The sequence below is a fragment of the Chenopodium album genome, chromosome 3 (assembly GCF_948465745.1).
Source record: "Chenopodium album chromosome 3, dcCheAlbu1.1, whole genome shotgun sequence".
NCBI classification, from domain to species: Eukaryota; Viridiplantae; Streptophyta; class Magnoliopsida; order Caryophyllales; family Amaranthaceae; genus Chenopodium; species Chenopodium album.
The window spans coordinates 84,438,292-84,453,273 of NC_137836.1; the positions used below are offsets into that span (position 1 = coordinate 84,438,292).

Here is a 14,982-nt window from a genome sequence, read left to right on the forward strand (position 1 = left end):
TATAACTCTAAACTAATAATCTTATTCTAGAATTCTATCCTAATTTGATTGAAAATAGAACTTTTTATTTAATTTTTTTTTATCTTATTAAATCTATCTAATGTGGCGCGACACTTAAACGATTTTTTATCATATGAGTCTATTTAAATCTATCTAAGGTGGCGCAACACTTGGCGAAAAGTTGGAATGTCAAGTGTCGCAATTTCGTGACCTGGCTAAAAGTTTAGCTTTATATATTTGTTATATGATATGAATATATGATGAATAGCCAATTAGTGGAGAGAGAATAGAGTATGTACTTGGAGGTATTTGATCATAAGGGATGGAGGAAGATTTTTTAGATCATTCGACGGAAGTATCAGTTTTGGTTTAGGTAGTCGTCCTCACTTATGAGATTAAGGCTTTAATTGATTGATTTATGAGGAATTTCAAACAACCACGTGACATGAAGGTTTATAATTAAATTAGTTAGTAATTTTTGTTTGACTTTCCCAAATAAAATTTATTAGGTACACTATTGTAAAGTTTAATGAGCTAGATGATACCACTCTTTGTGTGATCGATTAGGGGCAACTGAACCGTAAAACATTATGGTTGTTAAGTTGTCATATATTTAAATGGCTTATCTAAACAATTAGATTTTTAACTAATTAGTTTTTTTTTACAATTAAAATATGCATTTTATAAAAGTACAATAACTCTCTCTCTCTATATATAAGTAGTTTTAAAATGAACTTTCAAAATTGTCCACATTTGACTAAAGGTAGTTATACTCCTTATGATACTTTAACAGGCACAAAAGGAATAACTTATCTAAATTAAAGGATGTATTCTCTTCAACGTTATTTGATTTACTGAAATTAAATGAAGTTAGGGCATGTTCTCCTATGTTGAAATTCAGTTCAGTTCAGTTCAGCTCAGCTCAGCTCAGTTCAGCTCAGCTCAGTTCAGCTCAGCTCTACTCAGTTCAGTTCAGTTCAGTTCGGCTCCTCTCCTAATTTCCTTCTCTTATAAAATATTCAGTTCAGTTCAGTTCAGTTCAGCTGAGTTCAGTTCAGCTGAGTTCAGTCAATGAAAACAAGTCCTTAATCAACTTATGTTGTTTGAGCTAGAGAGTGTGTTTGAACTAATTTTTTCTTCAATTAGTCAAAACAAATCAAATCTTTTATGTATATACACATTTTAACAAAAAATTGAAATTGAGGCAGAATTCTTTCGCAATCAATTGAAAATTTGAGCTTTTAACAGATTAACATACTTTAATTTATTTGTTTCGCATGCTCAAACACAAACATTTATAGTAGTACCTAAAACCATAAGGTTGACAATTATTGCTAAAAAGTTTATTCAATATGTACATAAAGTACATTTATTAGACAATGCAACATTATTTGTTCACAAAGCAAAATAGAAACAAAAACTCAAAGCCAAATATACATATGTTACTAATAATAGTAATATGTTCAATATGATCAACTAACTCTTAATGGCATGCTTCGAAGCACTAACACCATTCATATGTGGCATGCCATTGATAATCTTAGGCTTATTAGCCGGGATACTATTCTTTGAGGTAGCAGGTTGTTGCTCATAAGCTGCATTGTGGACTCCTAGGGCAGCCCTACCGGATGGATCAAGGTTCGTCGACCAAGCTTGGTCCCACTCAATGGCCTTGGCTGTGCTGCATGCCACACTAGGGCCTCCAGGAACAGTCATCCTAGCAGAGTTCTGCAAGATTATAACAATAAACTTAATTTAAAGAAGAAATATAACATATTTTGTACAAACATATACTAAAACAAGAAAGATAACATTTTTATTTAAGCACAAAAATTATCACCTGTGGAAATAACCTCTCAAAGATCATCCTGTAATAATAAGCTTCTTTTGTGTTTGGAGTGTTATGTGGGAAAATATATTCAGCATGCTGCATCATCTTATCTGTCACCTGCACAAACCATAAATTAAACCATTTCCAATTGTTAAATTTAAGTATCATTCATTTGACGACATTTTAGTTTGATGCTTTGATCACATAAGAATATAAGTTGTGTATGTATGTTGGACTTCTAGGAAATGTACATGTTGTTCAGCATGCGCTTTGAGTCCGTCGATCCAACTGTATCCTACACCATCACTGAATTGCTCCTTCTGCCGGTACAAAATGTGCTGCACCAAAAATGTCTCAAGTTAAAGGTGTAAGCAGAAAAAAATCAACAATCTTATAGCCATTTTTTGCTTTGAATTAAAATCGTTACCTTTGGCAAGTACGGCTGCCTCTCATCATCAAAAGCTTTCCTAAGGATCCATTTCTCCATACGTCGTTCCTCTGGCTTAATCTTAAACAAAGGCAATAAAAAAAATTAGAATCCCAAATTACAAAAAGTTTGTTTTAGTCATGCTGGATCTCATATTAGTAATTCCATTCTTCGATAGTAACAAATAGTTTTAATCATTAAAATTAAGTCTTGTAGTTTATATGTAAAGTGTGATGCTAAGTACCATCTTCCAATCAGGATCAATAGACATGGCCACATCGATGAATTCCTTATCAAGGAACGGAACCCGAGCCTCCAAACCCCAAGCAGAGGTCGACTTGTTGGCTCTTAAGCAATCATATAGGTGAAGGGCTTTTATCTGGAAACATTATATAGTAGCAGTACTGTTAGATAGGAAACTCTGCTTGCACAAAATATTTTCATTAAGCTAATTCCTAAGGAAAGTTAGAGCACAAATTGTGATTACTTTACGACATGTTTCTTGGTGAAACTCATCCTTGTTTGGTGCCTTGTGAAAGTAGAGGTACCCGCCGAAGATCTCATCAGACCCTTCCCCTGAAATAACCATTTTCACCCCAAGCGACTTGATCTTTCGTGACATGAGGAACATAGGTGTGCTAGCTCTAATGGTTGTGACATCGTAAGTCTCAACGTGGTAGATTACATCGTCAATAGCATCAATACCATCCTGCCATACATTAGTGGTTAATTACTTGATCTAAGAATCTGTTAATTTTAGACAGAATAGAGTGTGTAGTTTGTATTAGCATATGCGCAAGTATATATACAACCTATAGAGAGATTAGGGCTCGTAACATAATAATGGCCCATTAACTATACATATTATATGGCCTAACAGAATTTACATCAATTTTACCTGGACAGTGAAATGAAATTCATGATGGACAGTACCCAAGTAATCAGCTACCTCTCGAGCAGCCACCAAATCGGGTGATCCCTCTAGGCCAACACAGAAGGAATGTAGTTGTGATCCCCATTGCCTAGCACCCTTTGAGTTGGCTAAGTGACGTGAAGTAACCGAGGCAACCAACGATGAATCTAAGCCTCCAGATAACAACACTCCAAAGGGCACGTCAGTCATAAGCCTCTTGATAACAGCCTGCATATATAGTATGTAGGCAAATAGCCACATAAATTAAACAACATATTGTAACAAACCAATTACTTAAGCAAAACATCACTAATAAACTTGGTGAAAAGTCTTATGACAAGTATAGAAATGAAGCTGAAAACAAACTTACATCTTCAAAGGCGCGTCTAAGGACTAGAAGGTCATATGGGGTGGAAGGAGTAGCCTCCGAGAACCAAAGAGGGTTGTACCAACGACGAAAACTACCAGTTTTGCTAGAGTACATATGACCAGGAGGAAATGTTTCAAAATGTTCACAGTCATCATGCAAGCCTTTAAGCTCTGATGAAATCCAAACTGACCCTGAATTCCCAAAAACAAGGCTCAAATTTACTAAAAAAAATAGACAAAAAAAATATAATTTGATTTAATTTGTGTATATTCCGGGAAAATAAATGCATTACCATCAAGACCCCAACCAATATATAGGGATGTAACACCAATTGCATCGCGAGCTGCAATATAACTATTGTCTCGCGTGTCCAACAACACGAAAGAAAACACTCCATCCAACATGTCAATGAAGTTTTCTCCATGCTCCTCGTACTAATCACACACATATATATTTAGCAAAATGTGAATTTACATTATTACTATGTATAACTCTGTATATGATACTTATACGAACAAAAAACAAAAGGAACATAAAATTGTTACGAGACTTACCAGATGTGCAATAACATCACAATCACTCCCAGTTCGAAATTTGTGATTTGGAAGAAGCTTCCTTAATTTCTCATGGTTGTAAATTTCACCATTAACCTGTTTGATCAAAATGACAAATCATTTCTAAGTACGTACCAAAAAAATAAATATTTAATCCGAAAAACATATTAGGATACCATCTTCACAAGGAAGATCAGACACCTAATGAAACACTAAGGACTAACGTTAGCTATCCAATAAGCTTTGTAAAATTGGCTAGTACACGTGACGTATGTTACAATTTGATGGACTTACTGTTACAACAATAGTTTTATTGTGATTGTAAAGAGGCTGATCACCCGAAGCAGGGTCAATAATAGCAAGGCGTTGATGAGATAAATAATAGCCTCCATTTTGATAGATCCCGCTCCAGTCAGGACCACGATGCTTCAATCTAACACGTTTTTGTAACCAAACATACACTATATTATTTATTACACCTTTTGTAAGTACAAAATATATGATATTAGCTGCTTAGATAAATCAGTAAATATTGCGCAATTGTAAACGTAGTAATTTTTTTTTAAAATTACCCTTATTGACTAATGATCCACAATTAAAATGAACTACTCCTTAATAAACATATGACGATATAGTTGCACAAGTAGTATTTAATACGGCAAAAGAAAAAGCACATAAAATGATAAAATTACCCTTTTTGACTCTTGTAAACAAGAATAGCAATTCGGTTTATTATAAGCAAGTAAAATGACTAAAATACCCTTTTGTACTCTAGTTGACGGTTAATAATAAGCTTGTTAAATGACTAAAATACCCTTATTTACCTTTATAATCGAAGCCGTTAGTGTAATGTTTACCTTGTTTATTAGGAGTTTCCATTATATTATATTTTATATTTTTGGTTTCTGCATAAGACCTTGTTGGATAAGATCGAAATTCATCTTATCATATTAAGTAGTGGTACTACATTATGAATGCAATGCAAAGAAATAGATAGGGTACAACATATATGGATAGATTTTCAAAGCTAATTAAAACATGAAAATTTCATAATCGATGAACATTTTTATCTATCAATATTAATAAAAGACTATCATCCAACTAAAGAAATGATATATGCGACAACTAATTCTAAACGGGAGTAATAAGTAATGAGATCGACTAATGAGTAATGAAAACCATAACATGATTACATGAATGAGGTTAAGGAAACGTGAGAAATGGCATACTTTACATTAAACTAAACAAGAGTGTTAGTGTGTTACCTGTTGGAAGTTCTTGATGTTAAACAAAGAAAGTCACATTAATGATTAATTGTGTGTGGCTGTTGAGATTGCTCTTAATAGCCGGTAATTATGCTCCCTTGAATTACCCTTTTATTAGCTCTTTTAATGGCTAGTTAATGTTGATTAAGTATGGCATTTATGCCTTTAATGGCTGATGGTTTTACCCATTGTTGATGGCTTCCGTTTCACACCTTCCCATGCTTTATAAGCTATGCTCCAACCTCTTAAAACATACATACATATATTCATGTTTCTTTGCTTCCATAAGACACACAAAAATCAGCTATCTTTTACCCTCTCTAAATTTATCCCTTCGGTTTTTGGGCAAGTATTCTGGTTCCAGTCGGGTTTGTGAGTGCACACAAATTCCGGCGCTGTGCTTATCCTGGAGGGCGACCGCTTGATGTCTACTGCACCCGGGTAGCGCGGAATCGTCTTTTAGGTCAGTGGTTTACCACGACGCGGCAATTGTCAATTGGTCTACACAACATTGAGATAAGTTTTTCCGTTTAATTTGCTTATATACTAACAATCTAAAAGACGATTTATTTATTCCAATTGTATGATCGCTTATGTGTCGAAATTGCAAATTCTTTATTCTAAGAATTATGAGCTTTCACATGTTAGTTAGGATGCGGTTTTATTTGGATCAATTTTGTGTTGTGTACTTGTGTACTAATTCTATGATGAATAATTTCATGGAATAGAATTTATTAAATTGATGGTTGTCAGTTACTGTGAGAAGGGCTATAATGTGAATAATGTATAATGGAAAGTTTGGTCTTGATTTTGCAGTTGACTAATCTGAAAGAAATTTTCCGTTATTCCTTATTTGTTGAATCATTTAAATTATCATATAAGGTTTTGGTTTTACTTGGACCATATTTTGCTCATTTGTTGCGTATGTGACGAGATGAGTTGCATTGAAAAAATAACCATCTTCTTGTTATTAGTTATCATGTGTTTATAGAGTATTTGTTCTATACTTCGGTTTATAATTTTCTCTGATTTGGTTGATCTTCCTCCAATTTCTAATTAGTGGGTAATGCTAAAGCTTGTAGAGTATATTGCTTTATGTCCATGTGATATTATGAATGTTAATTTTATTTGCAATGAGTAATATAATGGCAAATGTGTTGGTCATTGACTTATTAGTTATTATATATGTCCACTTGGTTACTCATGAGCATGTGAGAGTATACTACGAAGTATATGATAATACCTTATGTTATTTAATTGGACCTTTATATTTTGTTATCAGTTCTCCACTTTTCTTAATGGAAATTTTGTTTGGTTTATTATTATCGTTATTCAATTTTGTAGTTATACTGTATACTATCCTTTGTGAAGATGCATTTTGCAAATAATAGTTTATTGAGGATTGTGAATTTATTGAATGAGAAAATTTTGTAGTTGTACTGTTCTTAGTGTTTTAACACTTGTGATTATTTCGAGTATTTTAGTTTTTACTCATTTGTGAAAATATGACCTTACGAATATAGTAATATGGGTTATTTTAATTTTTTGATTGGCTAATATTATGTTGTTGTATATATGCATAACTTGTTGCATTCTTATATGATAACATGAGGGAGTATTATGATGTTTCCTAAATCTCATTGTTTTGTGGAGTTTTGGTTGAAATTTTCTAATGCTTTTGATTTATATTTTTGAGTTTTAGGACTTGTTCGATATCCGCGGATTTTCGAGAGCAGTCCCAAAGATGACCCCCGATCAAAGGCCGTCCTTGGTCGGTTTGGGTTGAATTTTGGGAGTGAGCTTGGGGCACATGAGGCTTATTTTTCAACGGTTGGATTCTCATTAGCTGCTCAGATTAGTGAGTTATGATGACATCTTGAGGCCCTTATTTACAACAAGGATGGTTGGACATCTCATAGAGGTCTCACACATGTCACTTGATTTAATTCAAGGGAGGTTCATTCTAAACCAAGTCTCATGTTATTATGTTTATCATTTGGTTTAATCCCTAGTAATCATCTTAACAGATATATGCTTTTGTGAGTATTGACAAAGAATGTTCAATTTGTCAACTAAATATTTGTTGAATGATTAGTAGAAAGTAAAAGTTATAATTTCGATATTTATGAGTATGACATTATATTGCATATAATCAGTTACCTCTAATTTGTTGGTTCTACTTTTTGTGGATTGAATTTGGTCTTTAGAGATAACTTTACTGGTTTAAATATTTATTTGGTGGAACGATTTGAGCAATGTAGTTTAACATGTTATTGAGGTGCATGTATGTACTCCAAGTACTACTTTTATCATGATTCATGTATGTGTTGAGCATGGAGTTGAGATGTATTATGTCAATTTCTTAAATTCATGATATGAAATACTCGTATTGAGAAGCTTTGTTCATAACTCATTTGATTCATTACCTTATTTTCGGTATTTCATTAACATGTGTAAAATATATAATTCTCAAACTAGTTGAGTTTTGTAAAGGGAAATTATGTGATAATCTTTCTGCAAGGATATTATATGACTTTCTCTTTGGAGAATTTTCAAGTGAAGTTTTTTTGGGAATTAGACTACATTTTTTCAATTTTTATGATGACACATGTTACCGCCTATGACTCTTTATTGTGTTATAGTTCTTTATGAATATTGCATGAGTAATTTGTAATGGCTTGAATTTCATATATGGTGGCATGAGAATTAATATATTGAAGTGTTATTGAATTATTATTATTTTTTTAATTAATTCAATGTTTCAAATAAAGTTTTCTTCTCTTGTCCACTTTATATGGTATTAGTTTATTACACCATGACACACTTATGAATTTTCTTCCCAACCATGTATTTGACTATGCTTTATTTTGAGATTTGGACCTTATGTTTTCATGTGGGGGTTATAAGTTTTTGAACTTATAAAATTTCTATATAAGGAGTTTATGTCATTACAGACCCCATATGAATTTTGGAGGGTGTTTCATTCATTGAGAAACGTGGGTTTTAGGCGTGTTGCTAAGGGCTTTGAATAGGACTTTGTCGTCCAATGTGGGGGGAGTAATAAAGTATTAGTGTTGGACTCAAAGTCTTGGCTCTATTTTTGCTTGATATTTGCATTTCGTTCATGACTTTGTAGGCGAGTCTTGGAGTAATTTTGTCTTGAGTCTTTCTTAATTATTGATTCTTTATTGAATAAATTGTCTTTGAGCATATATGTGTATTATTACTCATGACTTTAGAATTTTCAATTGTTTAATGCAAAGCCTTAAAGTGATTAATTGTGCTAAAGACGGTTTTTGATGGTGTTTGCCTTACAAGTTTGTTTTGGTATCTTTATGTCTTTAGAGTATCAACTTTAAACTAGTGAAATGTCATGAGTGATTGTTTCCGTGGAAGAAGTCGTTGACTATGAGTTAGGTTATGTCTAACTATGTGTAGAATTCTACAATCTTTTTCTTGGGATTGTAATGCATGATATTTCTTCTATGGATTTTTGTTGCTATTTCATTGAGTTTTGTTGAAAGTTTGTATGGCTAAACTTGGGATGGATGAGTCATTGCTACAATATAAAGATTTTGAATTTTCTTGATCATATGTGAGCATTTAATTTGTGTCTATTTGGTATTGCTATGTTTCTTGGGAGCTATTCTTAGTTTGACATTGCTTATTATGTAAGTAGATTAAGAAAGTATACTCTTAACTCGAGCAATGATCTTTATATCGTTTTGAGGAGGTTGCATAGGTACTTGAAAAGTACACAAGATTAGAGTTTGCACTATTGCAAGTTTCCATGAGTGATTGGAGTTCGACGATGAGTTCAAACTCAAGCGGTTATGTCTGCACCACTAAGTGGTGGAGCTATGTTTTGAATTTGTGCTAAGCAACCTTGTTTTGCTATGTTTGTTTTGGAATAATCTAAATTTATTGCTCTTGAATTGACAGGTTATTATGAGGCAAGATGGTCAAGAGTATATGGCTCTTATGAGCAAATGTGCTTGCAAATATCCCATTGTAGGGGAATTCGTTGTCATTTGCAAGTTGAAGTTACTTTTGATTGAACCATGCCTATAATGGTTGATGTTAGAGATAAATTGTCGAATAGGGTGATATCACTAGACTAGAAAAAGTCTAAAAGGAATGTTACGGATCCGTTAACTAATAAAGGCCTTGTACAAAACTAGTTTTGGTAACATCGGAAGGGATGGGACTAAAGCCCAAAGTATGAATTACAAGTAATCAACTCCTACTCATCATGAGTTCAAAGGGGAACATTATGGAATAATTCGGAAGCACAAAATTTTATTTTGTCCATCCCTAGATGTTTGATGTGTGCTTGCTACAAATGGAAAGAGGTTGAGCACATGGCTCTTAATGAACCCATATCCATATTTTTGGTGGTGTGATGTAGCTCACACTTGATGGGATTCACCTACTTAGGTGTGGAAGTGTGGCCGCTTCCTATGAGTATTGGGTGGGCTAATACTCTAGAGCACCTATGAGCATCCAGGCTGGACGTATGGCCAGTATAATGCGTCACTTTTATTCGCGGAATTTCAGAATATTATACATGTTCAATTGTGTGGCTCAATGTGACGGATCCCTAACTCCCTATTAAGTTCAAGACGAAGGTCACTTGGTAGGTGAGGGATCATAGCTTGATGTCCACTATGTGTTAATTCAAGTCGCGAGACATTGACACTTATGCAATTGTTTTGTTTTGCCCAAAACCAATTTTCTTTCTTTCTTTTCACATCTTCGAACCTGTGGGGGATTGTTGGAAGTTCTTGATGTTAAACAAAGAAAGTCACATTAATGATTAATTGTGTGTGGCTGTTGAGATTGCTCTTAATAGCCGGTAATTATGCTCCCTTGAATTACCCTTTTATTAGCTCTTTTAATGGCTAGTTAATGTTGATTAAGTATGGCATTTATGCCTTTAATGGCTGATGGTTTTACCCATTGTTGATGGCTTCCGTTTCACACCTTCCCATGCTTTATAAGCTATGCTCCAACCTCTTAAAACATACATACATATATTCATGTTTCTTTGCTTCCATAAGACACACAAAAATCAGCTATCTTTTACCCTCTCTAAATTTATCCCTTCGGTTTTTGGGCAAGTATTCTGGTTCCAGTCGGGTTTGTGAGTGCACACAAATTCCGGCGCTGTGCTTATCCTGGAGGGCGACCGCTTGATGTCTACTGCACCCGGGTAGCGCGGAATCGTCTTTTAGGTCAGTGGTTTACCACGACGCGGCAATTGTCAATTGGTCTACACAACATTGAGATAAGTTTTTCCGTTTAATTTGCTTATATACTAACATTACCTGCGAGAAAGCTCAAGAACACGGCTTCTCTTAGCCTGAGAATCATCAGAACAACCAAGAACTGCAAGTATTCCGCACATTTTATAAATATATTAAGAAATGTAGATGAAATAATTCAAGGATTTTTTTTTTTTTTTTTTATATTAAGAAATGTAGATGAAATAATTCAAGGATTTTTTTTTAGGAATAACTTTGTTGGAATAAGGTACGTATTTATAAGAACTTTACTTGGGGTGACGTGGTTCCCATAATAAAGGAGATCACTATCTCCAACCGAATACCGAATAGACGACGTCGTTTTTACTCATTTCGTACGTGTATTTATTTATGATTTTTTTTAAGATTGTAGATGCGTAGGTATGATTTTACGTAAATGCATGATAATTTAGTTTTAACAAATTATATATTTCCAATCTTACCCCTATTTTAATCTATCCTCGTTTCACTCCATACCTATTTAGAGCGTGTTCGACAAAATATAGTTGTAAAGCTAGTTACTAGCTGTGTAAGTAGCTTTTAGCTGTCAATAAGTTGTAGCTGTGAAGATAGATAATTTAGGTATGAGTGTTTGGTAAAGTAGCGGTTGACTAGCTGTTACATATAAAAATCAATATTTTATATTAAAAACTATTGATTAAATTTTCAGCCGCCACCTCAAAAACTACCTTTACTTTCAAAAGCTAATATTTCTAATTTTTCATAAAAGCTACATACCTCTACCACTAAAAGTCATGCTAATCACTACTTTGCCAAACACTCACATTTTTACCACTAAAAGCTACGAGTACCTAAAACCTAATCAAACACTAGCATCGAACACGCCCTTAATCACCCCTTATATTTTACTTGTAAACATATTTCAAATCTGTTTGAACTTTGTAAGGTTTGATAGACGACGATGCTGAACGTCATTTTAACGATTTTCTAAGGTACTTGCTTTTATAAGGCTATTGGACAAATCTAACTTCCGTAAAATATTTTTGGAGACCTTCATTTTTTTTTTATCTTGATTTAATTTCTATAAAATATTGTCGAGATATGGCGTTCATCATACTATGATTTTCGGGACCTTCAGTTTACTACCGGATTAAATTTTCAAGGCCCTTTACTGAATTACCGGTTATAGTTTTGGGGGCTCTTCATTTTTTACCGATTGAATTTCAGCTTCACTGTATTGCATGACAATAAAATCAAATTCATTGTTCAATACTTCAAAGTTCCAACCTTAAAAATCCAAAACACAAAGAAGATGCACATAGTTTTGGGGGTTAAATATGTCTTTTCCATTCATAAAAGAAACGCATGTAACCCTTCATTGATATTTGTTTAACTGAGGAATTAACTGAAGTGTCCTTTTATGAATGCTGTATTTAGATTATTTTGTATTAGATTTAGTACTTGTGTTAAAAAATTATAATAACCTTCTCAAAATAGTTGCTACCACTCCTCATATTGATAATAAAAATTTAAATAAAAATCTACTTCGTATAATTACATTTATTATTTCTCTGCTTTAAGCTTGTTTCATATATCCTAGTAATCCTACATGAAATTGTTTTAGACATGAACCTTTTTTAAAAAACCTCAGATTAATCAGTGTGTTTTCACTACTCACTTCTAAGGATTTCTTCTTTCCTTTATTCTTTTGATGTGAACTTGGATTGAATTGTTTACCTCAACACCCGTTAGAAACATAGCATAGGTAACCCCCTCCCCCCACAACTACCATCATTTTTTATACTACGTACGTTGTTCTTCAAAATTTAGAAATAATACATAATTACTCATTTTAGTAGAGTGTAAATTAATGTATCGTATTTCTAATTTTACACTTTTCATATACTCGTATACAGATACACTTTCTTTTGATTATCTTTTGTCAAACATTTGTATTAGTTACTCTTATACAAGTTATATCTATTGACTAATGATCTACATAGCTTGTTTCTAATGTTCTCTTATGTTTACCTTATTTACAAAAATAAAAAAATAAAAAAAAAAACCTATCGAACCACCGACGATCATTACAAGTTTAATTACAACGTGGTCAATGTGTTCCAAAGGTAAATGGTTAATAATCTCTTACTTGTCATCCTATACAAGTGTACTCACTCAATCAAGGCCTCACAAACTTCTTTTGTTAGCTAGTTCAAGCATGGCATTTAGCATGTTTCTCCCATTCGTACCTTTCTTTCACCAAAGTTATGTAGGCGTATTAGTTCAAATTAAAAAAAAAAAAAAAAAAAAAAAAAAAAAAAAAAAACGTTTGGTATATTAGATCATTAGATAAATATATAGATGCACTTTCTTAAAAAAAAAGTTGAATAGATGCACATACTTGTTTCCATTATTATTATGTTACTACTAAATTTAGCAATGCACTTTTTCGGTTTTTATGTAACTAATGACGTTGAAAGTGAGACTTAAAACTTTATTCTTTTACATCAATGTGACAATGTTCACTTACTAGATAACTAATCCATCAATCTCTGGCAAAATCTCATTAACTTAAGAAAAAGACTATCTAAGCGACTTTCTAGCTATCAACGTTAATATGTTGTATACAGAATTGGACATGCCATTGGATGCCATATCATGTCATGTCCACTATTGAAGTATAAAGCTATGTCCTACTTCTTTTTTTTTTTTTTTTTTTTAATCCCTTTAGTCAACTCTACAACTCTATAATTTTCAAACTCTAGAGGATCTCAACTCGATAATTAATATCCTAGCTAGCTAGTAACCATATACTCCGTAATTTAGTAATTTAATAATTAATATACATATATTCGTATGTAAGTTGTCTAACATATTGATAATATTTGAAAATTCAACAATTTTGTTAATTTAAAATTGATTTCTTTAATCACCCAATTTCATGGTAGCATCACCCTGTCCAAGCTCAATGCTCATTGTATCATTTGTATGTTACAAAAAGGTGTAAATTTTTAAACAACTTTTAGTCAAAGAATTAACTGACAAATCTTTATTAGTATATGTATGAATGAAACACATTGCTAGTTATAAAATATGTCCCATCTGATAGAACATAACATATGATGGGAATCGTGGCTTTACAATGATATGAAAGGGTGATTTTAATTTGCAACATATAGTCCACAAATATTTTCCATGTGATTTAAATGTTTTATTCACATTGATAATGACTATATTTTGACCTGCATTACATTAAATATTTTACATTACCCTAATACTGCATTCACAATTATATTCTATGGAACGAACCTATAATAATAGTTAGGCATATATTTTGACAGTTTACTCACCTTATTTCATACTTCCTCCGTTTCTATTTGGTTGACGCGTTTGATTTAGGCACACATATTAAGGAGAGAGAGAGAGAGTGAGAGAGAATGAAAAAGCAAGTGGAGTAGCTTGTAAGTTGTAAATGCAATGTTAAAAATTTACCCTAAAAGGAAACGTGTCAACTAAAATAAAAACTTCTTAAAAAGGAATACGTGTCAACTAAAAAGAAACGGAAGTAGTATAATATATATGGTCAAACACTCAAACCCAACACTATACCTACACATATATATATTTATATTATTATTATATATTGAGATAGGAAAGGAGTTGGGTCTGGGTCACCCTCTTTGTCGGGCTGCATGCACACTCTACATTAGTATGATATTGTCCGCTTTAGGCTTAGTCCGCACAGATTTGTTTTGGAACACCTTCTCAAAATACCTCATATTATTGGAATATGCTCTCACTTATAACTTTAAGGAGTTCTTCACTTCCTTAATTAATCTTTCCATGTGAGACTTGAGATAAACACCCCAGAAGAGGATAGATCATTTGATCCATTGTCGACATTCTACTCTTCTAGAACTCTAATAAGGGTTCGAATCTAACCATAACGTAGCCAAGCTAATTACTCCGTACTCATCTGATAACGCGTATGACACGCAAGAAAGACATGTCTTTACCATCCTACAATAATCATAGGGAAGTGACATGTGACTCGAAATGCTTGTGGAGACTCGTGAAGCATAAGGATATAGGATATTGCTAGATCTTGGACCATATCAAGATTGTCTGCCTAAAAACGTCGATGCGAGTAAGAACTCATCACTCGCTAGATTAGTACGAGTAGTCACAGAGTCACGTACCTACTGCTGCCAAATATGAAGCACACAATGTTATAGGTCATATTTAACGCCTTTCGTCCGGAAACTAAGAAATTAATAGGTAATGCTGCCAAATAATCTTCCTTTACGTACAATGAAAGGGACTTTATGCTTATCGTTCAACATCCACGTAGTATTTTG

General features: G+C 33.1%; 1 protein-coding gene across 1 annotated transcript; it reads right to left on the reverse strand.

Moving 5' to 3' along the window:
• Nucleotides 1-1,476: 1,476 nt before the first annotated feature.
• Nucleotides 1,477-10,767, reverse strand: LOC145620924 (asparagine synthetase [glutamine-hydrolyzing] 1-like). The gene is made up of 12 exons (XM_081675667.1): nt 10,688-10,767; nt 4,390-4,528; nt 4,096-4,191; nt 3,834-3,975; nt 3,542-3,732; nt 3,157-3,399; nt 2,746-2,967; nt 2,503-2,637; nt 2,259-2,339; nt 2,083-2,169; nt 1,841-1,948; nt 1,477-1,728 (listed from the first exon to the last, which is right to left on the reverse strand). The coding sequence occupies exons 1-12, from the start codon at nt 10,765-10,767 to the stop codon at nt 1,477-1,479; spliced, it is 1,776 nt and encodes a 591-aa protein (XP_081531793.1).
• Nucleotides 10,768-14,982: the final 4,215 nt, after the last annotated feature.